At 36.9% G+C, this 26527-nt stretch overlaps 1 protein-coding gene across 1 annotated transcript; it reads left to right on the top strand.

Annotated features, from left to right (window-relative positions):
* Nucleotides 1–1840: 1840 nt before the first annotated feature.
* On the top strand, nt 1841–25852 carry LOC103697443 (MADS-box transcription factor 50-like). The gene is made up of 8 exons (XM_008779298.6): nt 1841–2051; nt 2142–2354; nt 23986–24055; nt 24651–24712; nt 24830–24929; nt 25011–25052; nt 25163–25204; nt 25516–25852. The coding sequence occupies exons 2-8, from the start codon at nt 2173–2175 to the stop codon at nt 25642–25644; spliced, it is 627 nt and encodes a 208-aa protein (XP_008777520.4). The 5' UTR covers nt 1841–2051; nt 2142–2172; the 3' UTR covers nt 25645–25852.
* Nucleotides 25853–26527: the final 675 nt, after the last annotated feature.

Genomic DNA, 26527 nt, shown 5'->3' with positions numbered 1-26527 from the left:
TTAAGTTTCCTATAGACATGTTTGGCCCAAAAGTCTACATCTTCACCTGCCATGTTGCAAATGTCTCGGAGTAGGAGACGTCAGCCATCCTGTCACTAGTGCATCTCTGGATCCAGTCGATCACTATAGCCAATTATGCATTAAGCATGACACATACCTGCCTGGGTTGCATTCACCTCTGCCTCGGGATAGAAATATCATCCTCCATGTCCATATCATCCTTATCCTCCATGTCCATATCATCCTTTTGGGAGGAAGTTGGACCACTTAGGCTCGAAATTGGTTGTAATAGGATACAAAGAACATATTTATTCTTCAGTAAATAGTTGTGATTTGAAATTATTATAAATAAAATATAATAAAAAAAGCAAGGAGCAAAAGCTGTGAGATTTATGAACTCACCACCGGTTTAGCGGGCGATATTTAGTATCTGCTTTTTTGGAAAAAATCTGAAACAAACCAGCGTGGTGGGGGCGCCTAGAGCTTAGAGACCCAAGGACCGCGGCGCGGGGAACCTGGCGCGAGATACAAAGGAGAAGAACCATTTAAGCAAAAAAAAAAAGAAGGAGAAGAACCTAAACCCAAGGACCAAAATGGCAAAAAAGAGAAATAGCAAGAAATCAACGATTTACCCAAAGAAAAAAAAAAGAGATCCATGGCAGGTTGATGCGGGGACCGCGTTGAAGCGGTAGTGGCGTGGCCAATCCGAAAATTTCATCGAACGGGATTTTTTTTTGTTTTTTGTTTTTTGGGGATTCTCTGCAAAGCAATTTTTGCACAGCGAAGCGCGGTATCACGCCGTGTATCGCACAAAAGTATCACAGTCTCTCTCCAAGCCCACGGAAGAAATTTGGACGGCTTCGGGCCTTCGGCCAATCGCTGCTCCCTCTTTCGCTTTCCGCGCAACCCCGCGGCCCCGCCCGTCTCCTTTTTTTTTTTGGGTATATAACGAGGAGGCACCGCCTGCTTCCTTCCGCTCGTGCATCAGGGACCGCAAGCATGACGGACAGGATGGTTTCTTGTATCAGTTGGCATCATTTTACGGCTGATTTGTGAATAGTCTGGGTGATTCGCTGGAGGCCACGTCGGATGGGGTCGCGTTTGGTGAATTATGTGGGCTACAGTGATCTTTGCTCGGTTTTGAGTGCGGAGGCCTCGAAAGCAGTGGGACGGGGGGGCACGAAGGAATGCACGTGACGAGGTACCCCGCCACGACCCAATTGGTGGGGCGACGATCGCGATGAGGCCGCCGGACCCACCTGTCGCGATCCTAGCGGCGGACACGTACGACGCGCAAGCGGGACGACGACGCCCATCGCACCCTCGTACAAAGTGGGACCCAACGTGCGAGCAACGGAGAAAGAGAAAACAAAAAAATACAGAAGTTTCTGGTAAGTTAAATAATAACTCAGCTGATGTGCCGTATTCCCACTGCCCTATTTGCATTTGTATGTGCACTGTGGATTGTGCCGCATAATAAACCGCTGCGAGTGGTGGGAAGATACCTGGGCCTGGGCGACTCTTTGTGGTGATCTTTTCGAGTTACCGCGGAAAAATATGCCAGGCTTTTAAGAAAACCTCACATCCACGCCACTGCCCGAAATTTGAACCATCCTCGCTGCTGGAATGCAATAGATCTAATAGCGCCGTTGATGGGAGGCCGTTTGAGCTCGTGATATTTTCAGGTCGGTTTCTGTTCCTGATTTCGTTACCCAAAGTTTATCATTTCGCTGGTTGGGTGGAGGCTTCCTTCTTCTTCTTTTATATATATATATATATATATATATATATATATATATATATATATATATATATATATATATATATATAATATCTATTTGTTTACTTCAACGGGAATGGGATGGTTCCGCTTACCCCATTTTCCTCTTTTTTGTTTTTTGCTTTGGGGGAGGGGGCCAGGGGACGAATAAGGAAAGGAGTGAGGCAGTCCTTTGTGGTTCCAGGTCTCCCTTTCCTTCCACACCTAAGAAGGGCTCCAAGAAAATTCCACTCTGATCGTGCAGTCTTCTGGTTTCCTTTTCTGGTATCAGGTATCCTATTTTCCTCATGCTGGTGTTCAGATCTCCTCCGTTCTCCTTGTTTATTTTTTTTCTTTCTATTTTTGGGAAACTTGACTCCAGGTGAAAAGGAGGAGGAAAAGGAGGAGGGAAGATGGTGAGGGGGAAGACGGAGATGAAGCTGATAGAGAACGTGACGAGCAGGCAGGTGACGTTCTCGAAGCGGAGGAATGGGCTTCTGAAGAAGGCGTTCGAGCTCTCGGTCCTTTGCGACGCCGAGGTCGCCGTCATCGTCTTCTCTCCCCGGGGAAGGCTCTACGAGTTCTCCAGCACCAGGTTCGGCATCACCTCCCCCTTCTTTTCTTTCTTTTCGATTTCCCACTTCTTTTCTCTTCTTCCGATTTTGAAATCCGGGAACATTCTCGATGTTTTGAAGGCTAAAACTCAAAAAAAAAGAGAGGAAAGAAATCCGCCTACGTTTCTTTCCATCGTCGATCTCCGTTAACCCATAATCCTTCAGGAGTCGATTTTCTTAATAATTTTCTTTCGTTCTTTCTTTCTTTCAGATCTCATGGAACTCCAGTCTAAATAGAAAACAATTCAAAGAGGGGTTCTCGATTGTTTGCACCACAGATTGCTCGGTGGTTCCGTAATCGCGAACCGTGAATCCGTGGTGCAATTCTTGCCTAGAGAATTTCCTTCCTGGTCTGCGCTTTTTATCGAGATGCATTCGGGGAACTGTTTTTGCACCCGATTTCTTTTGCGCCGATGGGCCTGGGTTCTTCGTTTCAGCTTAATGAGTCATTTCTTTCTTTCTTCTTCTTTCCCCTTTCTTCTTTTTTTTTTTAATCGTGGAATATAGTACATAAGTCTGTACTCTTCCTTGGTTATTGTCCTACTTTTTGGTGTGCTCCTGCGTTTTAACTTAACCTTGAAAGATTATACTATGGCTTTCATATGGAAACTATAGTACAAAAGGCATCGCTGGCCAAGACATAGGTGGGTCATTCCCGGTAGATTTAGCTTCCCAAAATAGAAAGTAAAACATCAGGGAAGGAAAGAAAAGAATAAAAAGGAGTGAATTTCTCAATAAACGTGATGGTGTTGGAGCAGAAAGTTTGTCATCTTCTCATAAGATTTACTTCTTATTTTATTTCAATTAGAGAATAATTTGTACAACGCGAATAATCTTTTTCCTTTCGACCGAAAGCATAAAATAAAAACATCCTTCATGCATTAATATGTAAAAAATCATCACACTCAATTCCAACGCAAAGTGAGTGTGTACTGTTGTCCAAGTTATTTATGCAATGAAAGCATAAGATACTGTGTAAGGCAGATGCCGTCTCACATTTTTATGATAAAGTTTGTTTCACATTTTTATGATATCTTCATTTGGGTTTCAGCATATAGTCCTGTGATTCACATTATCATGCTGAAACCCAAATGAAGTTAATCTACCTGAAAACTATTATTTAACAGATATAGCTCTTCTATATACAAATTTTCCATTTCCTCCATATCAATGCGTAAATTTTTAGTTCTGTAAGTGTACTAATCTAGAATAGTATCCTAGTGAAACAAACTTTATCTATATTAATATAGTAAATGCTGATGATGTAATTGCAATTTTCCTGGTATAACAACATGAACATGACACTTGGGTTGTTTTAGGTAGTGAAAGCTCTTATTAGAAGAGGAGTTGAATACAGAAGCATCCGTTACAACTTATTGCTAGTTCTATTTTATGTGAAGAATTGTCACGGTGCTGTATGAAGTTTTAGATTTGATGCTAGTTTCACATTGTATTGAATTCTCATCCAAACAACTAATCATCTAAATTTTGAATCTTCATATGCACATAGCTTGACATTCAAAAGGATGCCACTCAAACTTTGTAAAATTGTAAACTTAGCTGAATTTTTCCCTTGATAAGTAAAGTATTTGTTGATAAGATGCCAAAAATTTCACTTTTCTTGTGTGGAGGAAATAATTTTCTAGTTTTGCAGTGAATGAATATAATTTGACTATTTTAATAAGAAGTTTGAGCATATAACAGATTGTTAAGATTAACTTTTTAGAAAAATATTATGCAAACCTAACATGTATTTCTTTACGCTATCGATGCATGAGATCCTTTGAGAAGCTATAATAATCAAGAAGATATATGCTTGTAATAACATGTTTGCTAAGAATTACTTCAGAGCTTTTCAAGATTTCATCTTTAGGTACACTAATTTTCACTTTATATAGAAAAAGTTTTGTGATAGTGAATGTCATCATAACTAGACATCTATATGACAGCAAGCAAGTATGATCAACAGAAGACAAACTTGACTAGAGGTCTGCCTCTACCTCAAGTAAGCACATCCTAGCTTCAGGATGTCATCTTCATTCACTTTGCTGACCGTTCTTTGATTAAATTTTTAATTCTTACTGAGTTCCTATCTTCATCGCTGCTCCACTCTTTGTATTTCTTAAAACCTCTATGGAACCCAATCAGTAATAGGATTAGGATGTACGGACCAGATTTGATCATTAAAAAGTTTTTGCCATGTAAAGGATGAATATGTTCCATTATATATTTTACAGAAATGTTCTCAGGATAATTTATTGATTAGTTGAGGGAAGCCAGTAATGAAAAACTTTATGAGCATGTCTATCTTTATGATCCATGTTATTCTATGACAAATTATAGCAGCTAGCTGTGCGGGACTACTACAGGAACATTTGGCATTGCTGACGCTTTTTAAGTCATCTGCCGATGCGAAAAAGCGCCTTTGATAGATCCCCGATGCTTGCTAAAGCGTCGCAAAAGTGTCGATAGTGCAGCCATAGAAAAACTATTTTATGATGCTTTTGATTTGTGTTGTGAGTTAAGGAGAACAACATTTTTAAGCGTCACTAATCAATGACGCTTTTACAAATGTCAGCACTAAAGCATCTCTACTTAATGACACTTATTTGTGTCGCTAATTAACAACGCAAGTTAGCATCGCTAGTTATCAACCGGTGATGCTTATTTCGCCATTTGTGTATCTTTTAATGCTGCTTTAAAGTGATGTGGCGACGCTTTATAGCGCCGTAAGTATAAACTATTTTTTTAAAATTTATTTTAAAAAATTTAAAAATTCTGTACACACATAATACACCAAACACATACATAACAATAGTCATATAATAACACGTCTCATATATAAATATAGCAAATATTTATATTGTCAAATAGGATTATATTTACATTGTCAAACATGATTGAATGTCCATTACAATGCAACGTGCCTCGAAAAACATAAAAATATACACATATAAAACTTTTAAAAAAAATGTATGGCCTATTAGTGGTCCATGGCATCATCATCATCATCATCTCTACGACTGTTAGAAGTATTAGAAACCCATAAGAAAAAGATAGAAACTTTGAGGTTGAGAATATGAAAATCACAAAGTATTATAAATCAGTAAGCATATACAAAAATATACATGATAATTATATAAAATATTCAAATAGATGCAGTTATTTATCCGAGGAGGGACAAACCTTTGCAACAAGGATGTAATCTGGTCAAGCTGAGCACTCAAAAATTATATCTTTGCCGGATAGCTCTGTCTCATCTCCTCTATCTCTGCCCCTAGCCTATAAACATCTGCAGTGCTGCTACTATGTCTAACATCTTGGGTATATTTGTTCACTGACAACTGAGTGGGGGTAATTCCAATGCTATAATTCCTCACTCGACTATAATTCTCTGGTCCCATCAATTCGGTGAACACTTGAGCTTTTGTTGATTAACATGTTTTATAAATAGTTCTCCATCTTTTTTGAAGGAAATGTTTATTGCTTGAGCATATTGAGGTTGAGGATTGTCGGTGACTTAAGCATATTATAGATGGGTCACTTCATCATCTTCTCTTGGACTTGTGCATTATGCCTAGTCTTCTACACTATAACATGCCTGTTGATGTTTTACTTGAATGGCTAGCAAATCAATTGTTATGAGCAGGTGAAGTATTGTGAGAAGAGTTGTCACTTTGGCTTCCACTATTGCCTAACAGTCTTTAGCAGATTTCACAATTGAATCTAAGAGTACTTTGTGCTTTGAGTTTCAAGTCGGCAAGCTCTAGTTCTGCTATCCATCATAAGATTATATTCTCTATTGTAATTCTGTATTGGGCTAATACGTTTGAACAAATTACATGTTGCGTCAATGGGGTTTCAATGAAAATGGTAAACTCAAGCTTTCACAAATGTCCCTATTCTACTTATAGTCATAAGATTATGTTCCATCATAAGATTATAGTCATTGTTATTTCTGGCAAACCCCATTGATGTCCCTATGCCCCACCAACCCCTTCTTTCTCTTGCCTCAAGTGTCCTATCCTGCTTTTCTCTTAAAATTGTCATTATCTTCCTTCACTTTCTTCTTTTTCCATGTCTCATTCCCCATACTCTTTTGAAGATAGTGTTCTGGCTTTTGACAAAATAATTTCAGATTTAGAGCCATTTATTGAACAGCCCTAAAATATAGTTTCAGCTCTAGTCTTGAAGAACTATATCAGTCTTTCTTTAGGCTGATTATTATTGTTTTATGAATGTAGGCTTTGCTTTGCTGCAAGGCAATATCACACATTGACAAGGACAAGTGACAATGTGCATTAGCCAATTATTTCATATGTAGTGAATTTAATGAGATATATCGTCAGAATCCTTTTCTATAGAGGAGGAGGACGTGGAGGGCATTCAAGGGCATTCAGGGACTTGGCAAGCCTACATCACATTATGGGTGCTAAGATAATCAGTGATAATCCTTTCAAGGATTATAATTCATCGTGTTAAAAAACATGATGGAATGCCAATAACTATTGATTCACTCTAGATCTTTTCATTTAAAATGCAAATAACTTCTGAAACTAGGAAGGAAATAAAATATATATCTTCAAACTGGAAATGGAAAAAATCAAGCAAAAACTCAAAAGGGGATGATTAGGGCATCAAGCAAAAACTCAAAAGAGGATTATTCTGAAATTGAAAAATCACTAGTGGAGAGTGGGTTGATTGAGATCTGTAGGACGGCAACAGCGTCATCGACGGAGGAGGGTGGTCGGTCGGAGCTTTAAAGAACACCGCAGATTGGTGGTGGCTACGAGCGGGGAGGAGGAGGAAGCTAGCGAAGGAGAAGGAGGCCGACGGAAAGGCAGAGGAGAAGGAGACTAGCGGCAAGGCAGAGGCGGAGCTCGGCAGTGGCAGCAATGCTCTGGATTGGAGAGAAAAGGGGCCGATCGATGGTGGGTTGGTTGAGCGATAAGGAAAAATATGTGGAACCCAGCAATGCTTATAAGTGTCGTCTGTTATTGGCTTCCGATGATGCTTTTAAGCATTATAATATAACGGTGCTTACTAGAAGGCGTCAATAAAATCTCTTTCTTGTCAACACTTTTAAGCATCATAATCTCCGGATGCTGATAAGTTGCGTTAGCAAATTTTGGCGTGATAGATAACTTATCAACGTTTTTTTTCTAGTGTCGGCAAATAACAGTCGGGATTAGCTTTTCTTCCTGTAGAGGACTTATCTTAGTTTGATAGCGTGCAAGCCGAAGTGTAAACCAAGGTGGTGTAGGATAATAAATGAGAATAAGTCCAAAACAGTTGGATGTAACAATAGTTTGAAAGATTTTAGCAAAATGCAACTATCAAATACCAAAATATCAGGTCCTAATGATCTATATCTATATGCTTGATTTTTTTCAGTTATTTTTTAAAAGAAAAAAATGACTAATACGATAAACATTGGAGGAGCTCCATCATACCAACAAGGAATTGTTCATTAAGAGTTTACCAACATTAGAACATTGGAACCACACTAAAAAGGTTACTCAATAAAAGGCCTTCATATTTTCCTAATGCTCCTCTAGAGATCTAGATATACAACTAACACTAGGGAAGAGAAATCAATGCAATAACCAGTCTTGCTACTGCCTTATTAGGGAAAGAAAGCATTCTCATGCTTTCATCTTTAGCACATATTAGTTGTTTCTTGAAGATTAATTTCTCCTGGGAATTTAACTCACTTTTCCATCTCATTAAGGCGATCTTTGATCTCCCATATATGGACTACTACAATTTTAAGACATGTTCTTGGTATATGATTATGGGCTCTAATGCTCAAAGCGAAGCAATGTGAAAAACCAGGATTTTCCTAACATAGAACTTCTATGTTAGAAGCAATCAGTGATCAATAATAATGATTATGCTGTTAGTATCTGATGCATGCCGCAGAAAATTTCAAAAATTTTTCAGATCACAGCGGAAGGCATGCGCGAGATCCCGTTCATTGTATGAACGTATTTTTACAACTTTGTTTGTAGATAGATTAGGATTAAATTCTTATGAACTATTTTTAAATCATTAAAAAGGTCAGATCTTCATCTTGTACGGGTAGATGGTCTCCGCAAATCTGATTCACGTAGATTTGTTAAAGGTTCGATAGAAGCCGCACACGCGTCTGGTCTCTACGGGTATCCACACGAGGTAAAGCACCGATCGAAGCTTTTGGATCTCCCCAGGGTGCTAGCTCCCTTGCAGAGATGGATATTGATGGCTGATATCCTCCCTTTCAATCAACTCTTGAATGCCTAAGAGAGGAAGAAGAAGAAGGTTGGTTCAATGCAAGGAGAACAAAAGCCAGCAACCTTTTTCTTTTTCCTTCGCGTTGGAACCAAAATGGAGGAAGTAGGAGAGCCGCCAAGGCTCCTTTTTTTTTCTTGTTGCTTGCGGCTCAAAGAAGGATAGGAGAGGAGGAGTTTGCTGCCAAAATTCCAAGGAAAAATCATGAAAATTCGGAGCCTCTTTGAACCCCTCTTTTATGGTATGTGGATAGAGATGAGCTCCTAAATTTTAGGAACTCATCTTTATCCCTTTGTGAATTCAAAATAGGAGGGGCATGGCCCCTCCCTTTTCCTTCACGCCACCAGCTAAGGGAGGGGCCTACGCCCCTCCCTCTTCTCCCATTTGGTTATCCCCCACTCAATCTATAGGCCCCTCCCTCTTCTCCCATTTGGTTATCCCCCACTCAATCTAATTAAGTGGGAAGGGTTGGGTCCAAGTGCTAGGATTCAATCTTATTCAAAATAGGATTTGCACCCATTTCAATTTTTTCCAAATTCTAATCTAATTAGGATTTAATTGAACCATGACTCAATTGAACTCTTCAATTCTAATCCAATTAGGAGTCTTTTAATTAATTAAATTAAAATTAAAATTAATTAGGACTTAAGAAAATCTTAATCTAATTAGAACTTATTAAATTTCAGCCCTAAGGCAATTAGGACTTTAGAAATCCTACTCCAAATAGGACTTTAATTTAATTTGAAATCCTAATCCAATTAGGACCCCAAAGATCCTACTCCAAGTAGGACTCATGATCAAGTCCAATTAATCAAATTCAATTAATTAAATTAAATTGCAATCCGATTGCAATTATTCCTTTTTCAACTCACTAACTCTTAGTGGGTTAACCAATTATCAATCAAATTGATTATTTGTGATTCCTAATCACAATTCAACCATCGAATCAGTCAACACTTCTAGTGTGTGTGACCCCATAGGTTCTATTCTGACCGGTAGTGAGATATATTGCGATCTCTATCACAATATCATTGAAAACTTCTTTCAATGGGTTGAAACAATTCCAACTCAACTCACCAGGGATCATCGACCATCAAGATGGTCCCTATGAGTCTCACCATCCACCAGTGACACCTAGCTGCATGTAGTGGCAACCCAGTAGAATGGAATGGTGAACCTCTAAGTGCATTTATCGTATGATAAAATACTTCTATCGTGGATCCTACAGAACGGAGGTCATGGATAACTCGTCAAACCCCGTCGTCTGTCATATGTCTAGATTTATTCGACTTGAGTTCGAGAGTGGAAAACTCTTTCTCCATTGTATATACTGCCCTGGCTAAGGTTTTATAACTCAGTCTTATAAATCACATAGGATCACTCCTCATCTATCAAGATTGATAGATTTCATGTAGGGGCATACCTTACTCCTATAGTGAACCTATTGCAGCCAATCTAGACTACAAGGACCCATATGACTAGAGACCATGTATATGTATAGTCAAACTACAATAACCCCACTGTGAGTAGCCGAATCACCGCAGGTCAAAGGACCAGTCGCACTACTGCAACATCAAGCAAGTCACCGACGAGTGAATAGACATCCAAGTGACTTCTTGTCTTGGTCACGCTCAGTACTCTTGTTCTCTAACAAGCACCTGCACTATCACTTCAGTGTCTCTACACTGTGAACTCGAGTCTCATCTATCTATAAGAAAAGCGATCTATGCACTGATCTATCGGATCGATCACCGTCCTCGTGATGATCCATTGATCAGAAGTATTTAGAAATTAATCATCAATGATACATGGCTCAAATTCTCAACTTTTGAGAATGTGTATCATCTTATAAATTCCTTGGACGATTCATAGACACATAAACAATATGAATGAAAAGAATGCCCATTTATTATTCAATAATAATAAAGTCAAGTACAAAATAATGTTCCAAAATTAATAATGTGTCAGCCAGATTGGCTTCTAGGGCATATATCTAACTTATGCTATCTGAAAATTCCAGATGAAACTTGGTATTAGATGTAAGCTTGGTATATATTAAATAAGTTTTGTTATTTGATGAATCTCCAAACCCATATTTTATAATGCATTAATAAACCTTATTTTTTATAGAAGGAAGGCAACTATTGGTGTAAATAATCTCTGCAGCTCTATAAACATATCAATCTTTTTATTTCTTTATTTTCCTTAAAAATAGAATGTCCTTTCAATTTAAAGAAATTCCTTTAGTTTTGCTACCCTATAAAACATTAGTTTATTTACTAGCCAAAATTTTAAATAAATAATTTATTATTTTACATGAAATATTAATTTTAGACTGATTATTGCCTGACCTCTAGGTCTTCAATTGGTAAGTAATAGTAGAGGAAAATATTTATGCATCATCTCTGCTTGTATCATGTAGAAATTAGAATGGAGAAGTGATGAGTCAACCCCTTATGTTATATGAGAAAAACCAAGTAACTAAATTAATATCTATGAGCTTTATTTGCAAATCATTCATGTCAATTAAGTTAGAGTTAATAGCCAAAATTTGGGGTTAAGGATTTAGCAATCAAAACCAATAACTTCTGGGGGTCATAAAGATTGTTCTCAAGAAGGATATAGACTTAGTTTTGAGTAAATAGAGCTAACCTTTTATCTTCTTCTTCCTCATGCAATTTTTTTCTTTTTCTTTTCTCTTTTCCTCTTCCTATTCATTTCTTCATCTTTTCAAATTCAAGTACTAATATGTAACAACACTTATGCTGAATAACAAATGATCAATTTGAGACATGATCTTGCTAAAAGGGATTGCATAGAGATCACATTTTCAGCATTCTTAAAAGGCAATTAGATTGCATGGGAGAGTATAGGATGGTGGGTAGGAGAAAAATTTGTCTGCTCGAGTTTTTTTGAATAATTCACATTTAGATGTCGATATATCAACGCCGCCCATTTTCCTTTTAGCTCTACTATCATTTCCATGCGACCTTCTCAAACAAAAAATGACCAAGCAATGGAATTCTACTACTAGAAGTGTTTCATTAATCTAATCTCCATAATATAATTTTGGACTTTTGTGAACTTTAATAATATATCCCAAATCTCTTGAGATGCATAGCTCGCAAAATTAAATTCAATCATGACATATCCCTTTCTTCCTTTGCATTAAACATTTTTCTTTAGGGTATTATTTGTCCTCAAATCTTATTTCTTCATGGTCATTAAAGTTTCATTTGAAGCATGCTTAACACCATCTGGTCATTATAATTTAGATCTTTAATCTTGTTGACAATCCAACAAAATCAACAGTTAGCCAAGACTGATTATAGATCCAAACTATACTAGAAAGAATCTGCAAAATCAATGTGTTAGAAGTGCAATATTGATTTTCACCAATTATTAAGAACCCAACTTGCGAACAAATCCTAACCATATACATCAAAAAATAAAAGATCGAAATGTTTGGTAATATGCTTCAAAGCCCTTAGTTGACCCATACTTCATATAGATCATTCCTGTACAGCTTTTCAATGCTAGATACACAATAGGAAAGTGGATCTTCTCAGGAACCTTGTTCAGATATCCCCGTCTTCATGTGGGTTGATAAATATGAGCAAATGAAAGCTGAGATACGTAAGAAACTTGTAATAGTGATGTTTTTGGTACTTGAATTTGGCTATTCTATATCAAATATTGCAATAATTTTGATTATCATTTGATAGTTTGCCACTAAACAGTAAAACGATATATAAATTTCTGAACACGTTTTTTGACTGTTTCAGTAATGAGAGCATAAAAAATGATACAACCAGAGGTCCTAAGATTTAGAACATACTTCACAATATGTCTAAATTATTTTATTTAGTTTAATATATCATCATTGTTTTTCCTCATTTCAATAGATATTTATATTTTGTTCTTTTATAATTTTCAATTAGTTTTACTGAATCTAGACTTAGACAATCAAAATTGCAAGAAAAATCTTTTTTTTGGCTGAAACCAAATTTTCAAAATTTTTATTCATAATGATTCTCAAGGTAGTGGTGGTTAGAAAGGTAAGGATGGTCCATGGCCAAAGGCCTAGTCTTAATCGGAATGAAACACACAACCTTGCCACTGTAACAATAAAAACAAGAGAAGGATGCCAAGAAAGACAAGATTCCTGATGACATACTACTATGGTAAACATAGTATCATGGTAATCCAAGTCATAAAATTGCCAATGTTCTATTAGGAATCTAAGGAATTCTATGGTATAAATGGAGGTATGCTTAAAAGTTTTTTTTCTAGTTGTGGGTCAACTCTTTTAGTGAGAGCCACAAACTCCTATGTAATAGGATTTGGTTTAGTGAAATGTATCTCCCAACAACTTGAAAGTGTAGAATGAGGAAAAGAGGAGTCGGGAGACCCTTTTCTCTATTTTTGGGTATGGTTGAACTGGCAGCTGTTGGTCAAAACTGATGGGCAGTAGGTAAAATTGGTCAGTATCTATTTGTTTGGGCTAGTTTGGATCGTGGACAAATCTGACATGAGATTCCATCCTAATTCTTTGCCGACTTGAGGTATAGGGGTACTGCTTGGTTGGTGCAATATCATGAACCTTGGTTTTATGTACCAAGGTGCATGAATGGTTGAGGGTGGACCATATTGGCTTGGGTAGGGTATTGCTACTATAAGGGGGCTTGGCATAGCCCCAGTACAACACATGGTACTATTGGTTTGCCAGCTCTAATAGTAGGTGGGTATGTGGTATATGTAGTAAGTGAAAGATATTAATACCTTATCAGGATCAAGATTAAGACATAAAACATTGTTTCAGATATTTTTTGTACCTTGTTGATTCCTTATTAATGAACCAATAAGGATTCGCCAAACTCTTAATCCACACTACATGGATTTCTTGGAAAAAAACATACAAAAAAAAAAGAACTTAATTTGGGTTTGTGCCAGGATATTGAAGAAAGCCAAATCAATAAGCATAACAATTTCAACAACTTTCAATAAAACACCCCCTCATTTGAGATAATAATTGTTTTTCATCCAAACATGATTTATGTGATTTGAAGAGTGTTGAAAAAAATTCTTGCAGTGGATTAATGCGTGTTCAGAAATAACCAATTCCGTAAGAACAAATCCTAGTAAAGCTTTCTTTGCAAGGATGCCACATGCTTTTGGATTTCAGGCTTCAAGTGCGTAGTTGCGTTAAAGTTCTAATTCTACTGTTCTAAATTATACTTTTATTTCAAGACCAACAATAAAGTAATAAGCAAAATTGTAATTCTAAGACAGTTGTTATTAATGATTTATACCATCTTCCTAGCCTTAATATGTTTCTATGCCAGTTATGCTTTACCACTAGGTCTTGTGGCTAAATGGGTGACATTCCTTGAATATTGGGGTGGTAATAGCTGATTGCGCGTTTCTGCTGATTTGCAAGTCTTCTTCTAGGCTAGCTTATTTGGAATCTAGAAAAAACAGGGAGGGGTGGGTTATCTTGCATTAGAGAACATTGCTAGGTATTGTACTATGATGCTTATAAAAAAATAATCTTTGTTTCCTATCACGTCACATTCTTTGGTTCCTTTTGCATTCGTAAGATTATGTAGAGTTGGTGCCATGCTATGCACACCCATGAAAACGGGCCCCAACTTGGAAAGTGTTGGACAAAAACATAATTCACAAGGGGGAGGAAATACACGTGCTTTCTCATCCATGGAGGGATGAATTCTATTTTGAAATCCAAGACATATGACCCAGAATTTCGATGGGAATCCACTTCAAAAAGAAGAAATACAAAGAAATTTATTCCTTCCCTTATGATTACGCAAGGTGAGAAGAAAATATGCATATTTCATTCATACACTTGTGGTTAAAGATTTGGAAAAAATCTTTTTTGACATAGAAGTCGTGGTTCTAAATAATCTGCTAGATGGTTTTTCATGTAGTTTAGGGTTAAAACACTATAGACCAAAATTCATGACTAACATTTATTTATTCTTGGGTTTAACTAATGCCCTTTGTTTTAGGGGTTGTTAACTTAAGATCCAAGTTTATTTCATATCTAATCATATTTAGTAGATTTTGACATGCCTTAATTAATATCTTTTTTAAGGAATTAGGTCTATTCTTAGTTGGCAGAATCAGGAGAGGGTGCACAAGCCAATCTCGTGATGCATGGAAGTACATCCTGTAGAAACCTTTTTAACACGGAAGCACTAAAAAAGCGAGAGGGGGTTCAAGATTCCCGAAAAATTCTGTAAGGGATGCATTACCCTAGGTAGAAAATTCCGATATCTGAGGGTGTTTGAGCAAACTTAATTAAACCATGTTGTCTTGGCTTGAAGGTGTTATCATAGGATCAGGGATGTAAACATCATTTTATTAAGGGTTTGGTTTCATTTAGTTAATGAATAGATTGTTTCTTTGGATTAGATAATATTTTTCATTGTTATTTTCCTTCTTTCTCATATATTGTACATTTGATACTTAGATTAATTACAACAGCTTGGCGAGTTAATTCCATCTTAAGCATCAAGCACCACAATGAACTCTTGTTAGTTACTTGACACGAGTGAATGGTGCCAGCAAGCATCAAAGCAATATAGGGAACTAAAATCAAAGTACGCAAATAATTAACCCATAAACTAAACTAGAAGTAGATTTAGAAGATAAAAGGATAGCTGCAAGTAAAACTAAAGGCTAGAAGGATAATTGGTAGTTTTACTTCACTACCGATAGTCTTCATCAACTCCTAGCATCCACTAAATTCCTTCAAAGGTTGTTGTGACTTACCTGAATCGATCAACTCACCATCAATATTCTTTAGAATTCACAAGGGGCTGCTCTGAAAATCCACAAAAGCATGCACAAAATCCAGCATGCAAAGAACCTATGAACATGAAATCAACCAAAAAGATACTCCATTGTTTGATTTATTTCTTTGAGTACATAGTGGGGATATTTATGATGATGGGGCTGCCAAGGCCCATAGTGTTCCCAATTCTATAAGGATGCAATTATTCAAAATGGATACAGAGATACTAGTAGAAGATACTCTTCCTAAGTCTATTAGTATTTCTAACCAAGGATTCAAATCTTGTGGAACAGAGCTGTCTCTATTTTTTTATGGAAAATGATGCATCATGTCTCAACATTCAAGATAGTGGATATCCCATTTTTGTCTTGATCTTGTTCTATCTTAACATTCAAGACCAATGTTTGCCGTACCGACCCTACCATACTATAATGGTACCAACCTTATTCCATATGGGGGGCATACTGACACTCAGTATGTTGAATCGTATAGTATACCGACACTCAATATGTTGAATCGGGTAGCATACCGGATGCACCAATACTATGATAGAATGGTACTGGGACGAGATCCAGAACCGGTATGGTGTCCGGTACCGAGACGACGAACCTCGTTTAAGATATTATCTTGAGTTTTCCATTGCCCCACCGGTATTTAAATCCTTGCTTCTAGCTTTGTTAGCAAAGGAAAGATTAGGAATGACTGACCACACATATTTAAATATTTCGTTTCTAACTCTAGTTGGCTGTTGAGTGCATGAAATAGTGTATTGGGTGAACATTGATGCTCCATAATTTTCACTTTTGAGCGGCATCATCATTTCTAGATGACTTTATTGGAAGGGAGCTTAGATTTTCAATTTTTACTACGACGACGAACCTTGTTCAAGATGTTATCTTGAGTTTTCCATTGCCCCACCGGTATTTAAATCCTTGTTTCTAGCTTTGTTAGCAAAGGAAAGATTGGGAATGACTGACCACACTTATTTAAAAATTTCGTTCCTAACTCTAGTTGGCCATTAAGTGCATGAAATAGTGTATTGGGTGAACATCCATGCTCCATATTTTTTCACTTTTGAGCGGCATCATCATTTCTAGATGACTTTATTGGAAGGGAGCTTAGATTTTCAATTTTTATGAGGTTCGATAAAAATCACCATAGTATATATGTTGGTTCAGTATGTGGTATATAGCATTAAAATCCATTCCGTCAAGTACCTCTAGTTGATAAGCATTTGGACCAAAGTTTCTTGGCAAAGCAGCACGGTCTTCACAGGTGTTAGTGGGAAAGCACTCTTTATGTTAGTACATATGGCCTCATCCCTTGATTTAAATTTCACACCTTGGATATATGCTATTTTTTCTGAGATATGGGGATGAGAGAAGGCCAAAACATGTCTTAGGCTTCATCCATACAACATCTGGAGGAAATCTTTCTTGTCTCGAAAAGCAAATAGATGTTTAGTATTGTAAGCAAAGGCGTGCAAAATTTATTCTTCGTTGTATTTTCTCCTGATAATGCAACCAGTGCCCTTTTTAGAACAGTCAAGTCCGGGTAGGTGATCACAAGATCTTCTCTCAAAGTATTTGGTGGCACAATTTTAGCCAAAATACTTGCAGCACGAATATTGTCCCTCCATACGTGTGGCACAATAATCAACACTTCCATAATTTGGAGAGGAGGTGGAGAACATCCCAAAACAATTCCCATCCATTTCAATTCATAGTTTGATATGACTTCCTTTCAGCTTTATGACATGTCTCCATCATAGGCATCCAATAATCCAACATATGATAACAAGGTTCCATTGGCCATGCTGGTCGCTTGCTTGGCATTTAAGTTTCAGTTATGAACCACTGCCGTAGTCTTGCCTCTTCCAAAGTCACCTCCTAGCTTGTCACCATGCAACTGGCTGATAATTGGAAGGTGACAGTATATTTTATGAATGACAAGCTGCTTTTCTTTGAATAGATACCCTTCAATAATATCAAAGTAATCGTCTTTTTTATTTTGAGCATCATGAAATTTAGCAAAGTGAGGACATCCTTATTATGATCCTGTATATAAATTAAAAACTTCCAGTTTAAAAGAGTCTTTTAAGAGTGATAAAGTTTTCGAGTAAGTGCATTTACTTCTTTGTTCACGACACTTGATTTATAAAAAGTGTGTTTTTGAAGCCATTAAATCCCTTTATCATTTTTAAGTTTAATTTCTTTTGAGTATGAAATGGATGAATGGTTTCGTGATTGAAATGTAGCAAAAATTCTTTACAATCAAGTAATATCACTGAAAGCACAAGCCTTTCTAATATATAATGGATTTATTGGTGCTAATTTAACATTGCAGCCCTATAGCATCGCATAAGTAAATTGTCATAAATTGTTCAATTATCAAGAAAGAAGCGTCAATTGTTAAGAGATTTTGGAATTTTTGAGCGTAATTAACTACAACATGGTTGGTTCAATTGGAACAATTGATAGTTTTTGGTGGCAGTTAGGGCTTCAAATTTGTACTTGTACATACCATGGATGGCTAGAATGGGGTCAAAGGCTTAATGACTATTATGAAATTCGGTTTCATTTGAAGCTTGTATGAGTGTAAAATGCTTCCTCTTTACTGGGTAAGTGTCCAAGCCCCATCTATTTTTTGTTGTCATATTCTTAATGAACAAAATTCCCTTGCTTTGATCTATATTTCTTCTCTTTATCTTGATCTTAACTTTCTTGCATCAAATTGGTTCTAGAATAGACTTTCCTTGCAAATATTCATTTAGATTGGAGTAGTCCTTCATTTCAATGACATCTTTGTCACAATCTTTTGATGATTTGACCAAGTAACCTGTATTATAGCAGATGAAGAATGGTGTTTAACAATTTGATGAGAAACTTATGAAGGTTTCGTTAGGGAGATGGAGAGTCTATATGATAAGAGGGGAGGCCAAATGAGAAGGATAAATGGATGAACAATCATTCACAACAAGAGAAGGAGATGGATAAAGCGAGCTACAAGCTCAAGCTATCTCATATATCTAATAGTTTATTTATCACAATCTGTCCTTTACTATCGACTACATGGTCTATTTATACTAGTCTAAGCAACATTAATTATGCTTCAACTCTCAACCATCCAATTCAATGCCATTACAATTTCCAAACCTAAAATAAATGTAAACACAACTTATTAGAAACATAACATACTAGAAACACAACTTACTAAGCCCAACTTATTGAGACACAACTTACTAAAAATTAAAGAGATGAGAGATTGACTTGACCAAAGGTAGCTTCTTCTACACTACATCATCATCTCTGGGTGAGAAAGAACTCGACCCCGAGTTGTCATTCGACTCTCCATAGTAAAGTGTCAAATCTCGAACATTGAAAGTGGAATGAGTGTTGATGTTGGGAGGGAGCTCATCCTTGTAAGCATTATCATTGATCTTCTTGAGAATTCGACAAGGGCCAATCTTTCTTTCTTTGAGCTTGTTGTAGGAACCTGAAGGAAACTACTCTTTTTTTAAGAAAACCCACACATCTCCTTCATTAAAAACTTTGGCTCGTCGATGAAGATTAACAACTCTTTCATACTTCTCATTGCTTTCTTCAAGCTTCTTTCTTACTTCTTCATGAACTCTTGCTATTGAAGTAACAAAATCTTCAACCTTCTTATTAGGCAAGGATGGATTTGGTGTAGGTGCAAGATCAAGATAATGTTGGGGAAGTCTTCTATACAATACTTCAAAAGGACTCACTCGGTAATGGGCTTTGTTAGGAAGAATTGACTTGGGAACCAAGTCAATTTGATGTTGAATGTCTCGTAGAGGAGGAAGCCCATTAGGTTACTCATCAGGCATAACATCACCAAATTCTTCCAAGAGTGGTTCTAGCTCACTAGGAACACCTATGGTCTTCTCTTTTTCTTTTGCAACCAACAAATAAACAACCCCACTTTCTTCACTTTCTTTTACAAATTTTGACATAGTGAGAAAATTACTATCCTCCTCTTGTAAAGATTTGGGAGCTTTTTTTCTCTTTAGATGGTAAAAGAACAATCTCAACCCTTCCCATCTTAAAGGTGTAAGTATTCTTACACCCATCATGAATGGCATGCCTATCATATTGCCACGGGCTTCCTAAGAGTATGCGACATACATCCATAGGAACTACATCGCACCATACTTGGTCTTGATAATTTTTACTAATAGAAAATGAGATTAGGCAGCGTTTAGTAATATCTTTATCTCATTACCTTTTTTGAACCAAGCAATCCGATAAGGCTTTGGATGAGGCTCGGTTTGAAAGCTTGAGCTTGTTCACCATTTCTTGAGAAGCAATATTTTCACAACTTCCTCCATCAATCATAATACTATATATCTTACCATGAGTTTTACACCGAGTTTTGAAAATATTGGAGCGGAGCCAATCTTCATCCAAACTAACATTCGGAGTAGAAAGAACCCTTTGGAATACAAGACTTTCACTTTCTTCCGGTTCAACCTCCACTTGCTCAATCTCACCTTCTGCATCATACACAGGCTGTTTTGAATCATCAAAGTTTTCATATTCTTCTTCTTTCACAAGATTCACACGAGTATCAAATAATGACCAATTTGTCCGCGCTTGAAACAAGAATTGAAGCGGCCAAAATAATTTCCACTACGAGTATTCGAAGTTGGTTTTGTAGTGTCTTTAAGGACACCATGAACATTAGAACTTGTACCTCCACCATGTGAAGACTCCTTTGGAGGGCGGGTAAAGGCTTTGTACCTCCACAAATTTCTTTCTTTCACTACGAGCAAGTTTAGCCTCTACTTTCAAGGCTAGTTGATACGCATCATTGAGTTTCTATAATCGATGCATTTCTACTTCATCCCAAATTAGAATTCTTAGACCTTTAACATACCTCGACATAAGTTGTTTTTCGGATTTTTGAAGATCATTGTGAGCCATTAGCTTGGAGAATTCTTCAGTGTAATCAATCACATTTCTAGACTCTTGACAAAAATTATTGAATTGAGAAAAAGCTATTTGAGCAAAATCCACCGAAAGGAATCTCCTTAAGCCTAGATTTTATTTTCTCCCAAGAAGAAATCTTAGGCTTTTCCTTGCGAAACCGCATCTCTTGAACTCTATCCCACCATGCCGAAGCATAACCACGAGGCCTTGTAGCAACAAGCTTCACTCTTTGAATCTCCGGTGTGTCCTTGTATTCAAAAAAATTTTCAATGATGCTAAGCCATTCAAGAAACTCTTCGGATTGAAGGCGACCATGGAATTTCGGTAAATCAATTTTCAAAGTATCGGAATCATGATAGAACATCCTTTCCAATCGTCCTCCATAATTGGCATATGGATTCATATCGGATTCGTCACTAGAAGACCCACAGCTTGAACCATGTTGCTCATTGCGAGCTTCTCGCAGCTCAAGATGCAAAGTAAGTTCCTCGACTTGTCTTCGAAGTGCTTGAAGTTCATCATCCCTTTTATCCCTCATTCGGTTGCCATGAGAAAGAAGAGAATAATATAAGCGCGTAATCACAAGCTCTGTTTCCAAATGATAAGGGGGAAAAAGGCCAAATGAAAATGATAAATGCATGAACAATCATTTACAACAAGAGAAGGGGATGGATAAAACGAGCTACAAGCTCAAGCTATCTCATGTATCAAATAGTTTAGTATTCACAATCTGCCCTTTACTATTACCACATAGTCTATTTACATTAGTCTAAGCATTAATCATGCTCCAACTCTCAACCACCTAAGTCAATGCCATTACAATTTCCAAACCCAAAATAAATGTAAACACAACTTACTAGCAACACAACTTACTAAGCACAACTTACTAAAACACAACTTACTAAAAATTAAAAAGATAAGACTTTGACTTTTTGACCAAAGGTAGCTTCTTCTACACTACATCACCATGTAGGAGATGTTGATATATATGTCAGAAATTAACTTGACCTAAAAATTTAAGCCATTAGGTTTTGCACCCAATTCTCTTTTGGGACTAAACCTCAAGCATGATCCTCAACAATTTTCCCCTTCATGTGTGAGCTGATTCAACTCTTCCTCGATTATGATCCAACAATCTACAATCAAGCCTTGCAGTCAATTATTCTTTGAGTGCACATTTTACTACTTCAATTAAGAGCACTCTCTCCAAAAGCAACGCTTCATGAAGATGTGTTATCACTCTAGTCTAAGAGCCACCTGTTTTTTTAAGAGCCATGTTTCATTTCACCCTTACATAACTTTGTTCTTTCAAGAACCATATCTGAGCTTGTGTTGTAAATACACGTGCTCTGTAAAAGTAATGTTTCTTGAAGATGTGTAATCACTCCAGTCTAAGAGCCACCTACTTTTTAAGAGCCATGTTTAATTGCACCCTTACATAAGTTTTTACTATTTCAAGAACCATATCTGATCTTGAGCTAGGAACCAGGTCGCCTTGCTCAATCTAGTCCACTTGCCACACTCACCACGTTGCAACCACCATGAATCCACTCCAATGACCCGCATGCTACCATTTTTCCTAAGAGCTATCAATTTTGGTGCCTTTGTATGTTGGAGAGTTTGCCCAAGATCTTCAGCTATTGCTCGGATTAAGGCTCGAGTTAGATCCGTGATGTGTCTGGTACAAACTCGATAAGATAATCCAAGTTTAGATTCAAGTTTGGATCCATCAAAATGAGTAAGATCCGAACTCGAGTCCAAACATGATTAGTAGATGGATTTGACTTTGGGTTCAAGTGTTTATGGGGTTCAATTCATAACAAAATTTCATCTTATGTTTCTTAATGCTGTTGTTTGTTTGTATTCTCCTTCTACCATTTATTAGAAAATAAAGTTATGACTTTAGAAATATGAACTACAACGAGAACAACTAAAAAAAGAAAACAAATAATGAAATTTTACAATAATCGGGTACTAATCCAATTTAGGTTTCTGACAACCTTGTTGAGTCAGTTGGATTCCATATATAGGATTTAATTTCTTATTCGGTTGGACTGCTAAAATCAAATCTAAAAACCTAATAACCCATATGTGTGTGTGTGTGTGTGTGTGTGTGTGTGTTAGTTAGTTAGTTAGTTAGTTAGTTAGTTAGCTAGCAATATAAGGAGGATTTGCTATGTTACTTGTGTTGATTGGAATTAGCTCACGTTTTTGGAAGTGACTTACACCCCTAGTTTTGATACCACTTCTTGGATAGATGGAGAGGGTAATTAGGAAAGCCTTGATATACATGTTGGAACCTAACTTGCTCTAAAGGCATTTTCTTAGGTTTTGAATTCAATTATGTATATCAATCCTTCACACTTCCACAATTCATTCCATCCGGGATTAAACCTCACAAGTGATTCTCAATAGGCTCATTCAATTTTGCAATTGATTTTAATGGTTGAGCTTGTGATACAACCTTGTATCATCTATGATCATGGAGAACTCATGGCACATATCCTTGACATGATCAAAATCCCTAAAAATCAAGTATGTCAATTCGAACAATGAGTGATCGAAATTGTTTGTCACTATTAAACTCAAAGATGAGTTTTTTTTAATGAACTAGGGGAAAAGGATAATAGCTCATGATTATAAATATTTATGTGCACGGTATTTACGAAACACCATCGTCCATAACTATCCAATTAACATTTAGTAGCTAGAATTTCATTACTAGCATGCCTGGGAAAAGGCTGATTGAAAGTTTCTGGAAATTTAAAACTCACCAGGAAAGAGGGTTTTATTTTGGATGGCATTGGACATTTAAGCAATTTTTAAGATCCAAAATAACTAGCTAGCATGCAAGCAATTACTAAATTCAACTGTTGCTTGGCCTTATTAGTACTTCATATTATGACATGATTTCGATAGATAACATTGTTTAGTAAGAGGAAGAAGGCAACCATTAGTATCATGTTAAATAACTTTTGATGCATGATTTGAGAGTTGAGAAATTCTCTCACATGGGTCTGCGAGATGTGAACACTGATATTTCGTATATATCCTGTCTATTTCTAGTTTGTTCTCTTTATCCTAAGTTTTCATTGTTTCATAGAACTCTTTTGCACCATATCCATTCTGATGCCAGAGAAAACCTGCATGGGTGAGGTCAGCTGTGGTGACATGGGTATCGCCTAACCTAGTTGCCCTACTCCCTTGACTTTCTTTACTTTGTAATGAATTCCGAGAAGCTTATGCCTTTAGATATCTTATCTGCTAGCAAGGTTAGGATTTCAACCAATGTTAACGTTAGATCATGAAATATTTCAGATTTTCATGGTAGATCTGCAAGGGAGAGCAAGAATGCTTGCTCTTTTTGATCAACAGGAAGTTGGATGAGATTCTCCATTAATATCTACTTTTTCATAATTGTGAATATGAGCACTATATGCACGCATTATTTAAACGAATTAAGTTTCTGCAGCATAGTTTTTCCTAGTTTTGTTTATATATATTTCATCTTTCCATTCCCCAGTTTTGTATTGCAAACTGATACCTTTCGTTATTCTTGGGATTTTGTAGCATGGAGAAAACAATTGATCGCTATAGAACACATGCAAAAAATGGCATCAACAACAGTGAAGTAACTCAGGTGCAAATTTTTTGGTTATTTTATTTTTCTTGTACAGTGGCTTCAGTTGCTTCCTTTATTGGATCTTTGTAAGAACTGATCAGGTGTTGGTTCTCTTGAAAAAAATATGCACTTGAATTTATAGTAAGATTCTCCAAACAACAAGTTCAATGTAAATTTTCCTGGCAGATTTTCAATGTGTTTTTACATACCTGGATTGTGATCTTGAAAACTAGTCATTTATGCGGCAAATCTGCAGCAAAAATAAAAAGATTTTCACGGCAGAGATTCAATATGCTTTTTACATGGTCAGATTGTGATCTTGAAAAGTAGTCATTTATGAGATAAATTTTCAAAAAAAAAAAAAGACGAAAGAGTGCTTAAAATGATTGTATTGGCAAGTTCACATTATAAACCCCTGTGAAGTGGTGGTATGAATGATAAACTTATAAAACAATGAAAAATAGAAAGAAAATCTGCATTATCATTTCTTACAGGGGAGCTCCAAGTTATACGTACTCCAGAATGATCATAATCATTTCAAAATAGTCAGATCACAGTTGTAAGATTTATATTTTCTACTATGCCTAAATTTCTTTAGATTGTCTAACTGCAGCAATGGAAGTTTGAAGCTACCAGCATGTCAAGAAAGATCGAATTCCTTGAAGTTTCCAAACGGTAAGTACGTAAACTTTGAACAGGTACTGCAGTTTCCACTCCTTTCTCCTAAATGTTGACACTTGAGAAGTACATGAGGTATGCCATGTAATATTGGGAGTATTAAGTATGGTGCAGGAAGCTCTTAGGTGAAAGCCTAGAATCATGCTCTGTTGAAGAACTGCATGAAATAGAGGGTAAGATAGAGCAAAGCCTCTGCAACATCAGAGGGAGGAAGGTAAGTTGTGAAAAATAATTAGGTTTATTTTAATTCAGCCATAAACAAAAAGCATATCTTTTTGACTCATATAAATTCCAGAATCAGTTACTAGGAGAGCAGATTGCACAGCTCAAAGAACAGGTAGATAACTAGCTTCTCTATGATAGCTGTGTTACATTTTGCTGAAGGATTTGCTAGATCCTAAACTTCTACATACATATATATATATATATATTGTTCATCAAATGCAGGAGCAGATGCTCATGAAAGAGAATGCATTACTACTAGAGAAGGTAAGTAACGAGTTGTCTAAAATCCTCTCCATCAGTAATCAATCAATTTATTAAAAGTTTCGTTCCTATAGGTAATTATGATCAGCTACTTTGGCAAAAGTAGTTCTTATCACCCACCATGTTATTGCTGCTCCTATGGCAATATATGCAGCATTCTTTCTTTCATCATTCATGGGAGTAATTGATAATGTCCTGCGATAATAAATAATCACATCAAACATGTATCTAGCATGAATTATTTGATCTGTCAATAAAGGATAATAAACAAATGTCAAATGTGTAACTAATATAATCTTTTGGTATGTCTGAAGTGCAAGCTACGATCTCAACCACCGCAAGCTGCTCCAGAGGAAACTGTTCCATGCGACCACGACAGTCAGAATATGGAGGTAGAGACAGAGCTGTACATTGGATGGCCTGGAAGGCGGAGGACCAATTGAATGTCGCTAGGTTGACTGGCAATTCAGTTCCGCTAAAGCGCGTCTATATAATTTAATAACATACCAATGGCTCTACCTCTTTCGACAATAAGTGATATGTTGATGTGCTGAAATCTAGTGTCGTGCCGGATTGTTGCAGGCTTCAATCAGAAAGGGAAAAAAATTCAATAATGAATGGAATATGTGGAGAAGGCAGTTTTATATTGCAGAACATAGGCGATCTTATTTAGCTATAGTATACAAATGCTTTATGCTAAAATTCTATCCTACTTGTGATAAAAAAAGTTGCCCACAAAGTGTTTAAATGAAGGTGCGTGGTAACGGGAGCACAAGCAAGTTATGTTCGCCACGAGAATTTTCATGGGCCTTTTTCCAATGCAATTTCCTATAATAGCAGACGCGAGAATCATGGATGGCTGCACAAGATTTGGAGGTGGAGCCAACTAGCCCACGGAGGAAACTGCTCTCGTCCTCAATTCTTGCCTCGTGAGCAGCTGAATGAGGTGGTTTCTGAGTGTGGGGTTGGATTAGATGAGAAAAATAATGGACTGGGGGTGGAGGAACTTGGAAGACTGGAGAGGGAGAAGGTGTAGGAGACCCGAGGTTTGGGGGAGGATGGGTTGTTGAAGGAGAGGATTAGACCCGGGTGGGTTGGGAAGGGACTGAAATGCTATGAAAACTGTTTCGTGGAACTTATGGTAGTTAGGAAAAGGCTAAATAGAGGAGGGCAGTGAGGAATAATATCCTGAAACTAGAGATGGGAGAAGCGATTTGCCTTCGATAGGGTTTGGAATGGCGGGTGCTCGATGCGTAGTGGACTTCTGGGAGAGAGACGGTTTTAGGTGGGCGATCACGGCTTCAATGCGACGAGATTTTCCACGGA

The sequence above is a fragment of the Phoenix dactylifera genome, chromosome 6 (genome assembly GCF_051530095.1).
Source record: "Phoenix dactylifera cultivar Ajwa chromosome 6, Ajwa_hap1_PhDact_Kaust_v1.1, whole genome shotgun sequence".
In the NCBI taxonomy this organism is placed as follows: Eukaryota; Viridiplantae; Streptophyta; class Magnoliopsida; order Arecales; family Arecaceae; genus Phoenix; species Phoenix dactylifera.
This window is presented reverse-complemented; position numbering and strand designations above follow the sequence as displayed.

Bases quoted from the DNA above. Each gene is read 5' to 3' on its own strand.
- LOC103697443 (XM_008779298.6), top strand. From the start codon at position 2,173: ATGGTGAGGGGGAAGACGGAGATGAAGCTGATAGAGAACGTGACGAGC. The intron at 24,056-24,650 runs GTGCAAATTTTT...GTCTAACTGCAG, and splicing joins ACAACAGTGAAGTAACTCAG to CAATGGAAGTTTGAAGCTAC. The intron at 24,713-24,829 runs GTAAGTACGTAA...AGTATGGTGCAG, and splicing joins TTCCTTGAAGTTTCCAAACG to GAAGCTCTTAGGTGAAAGCC.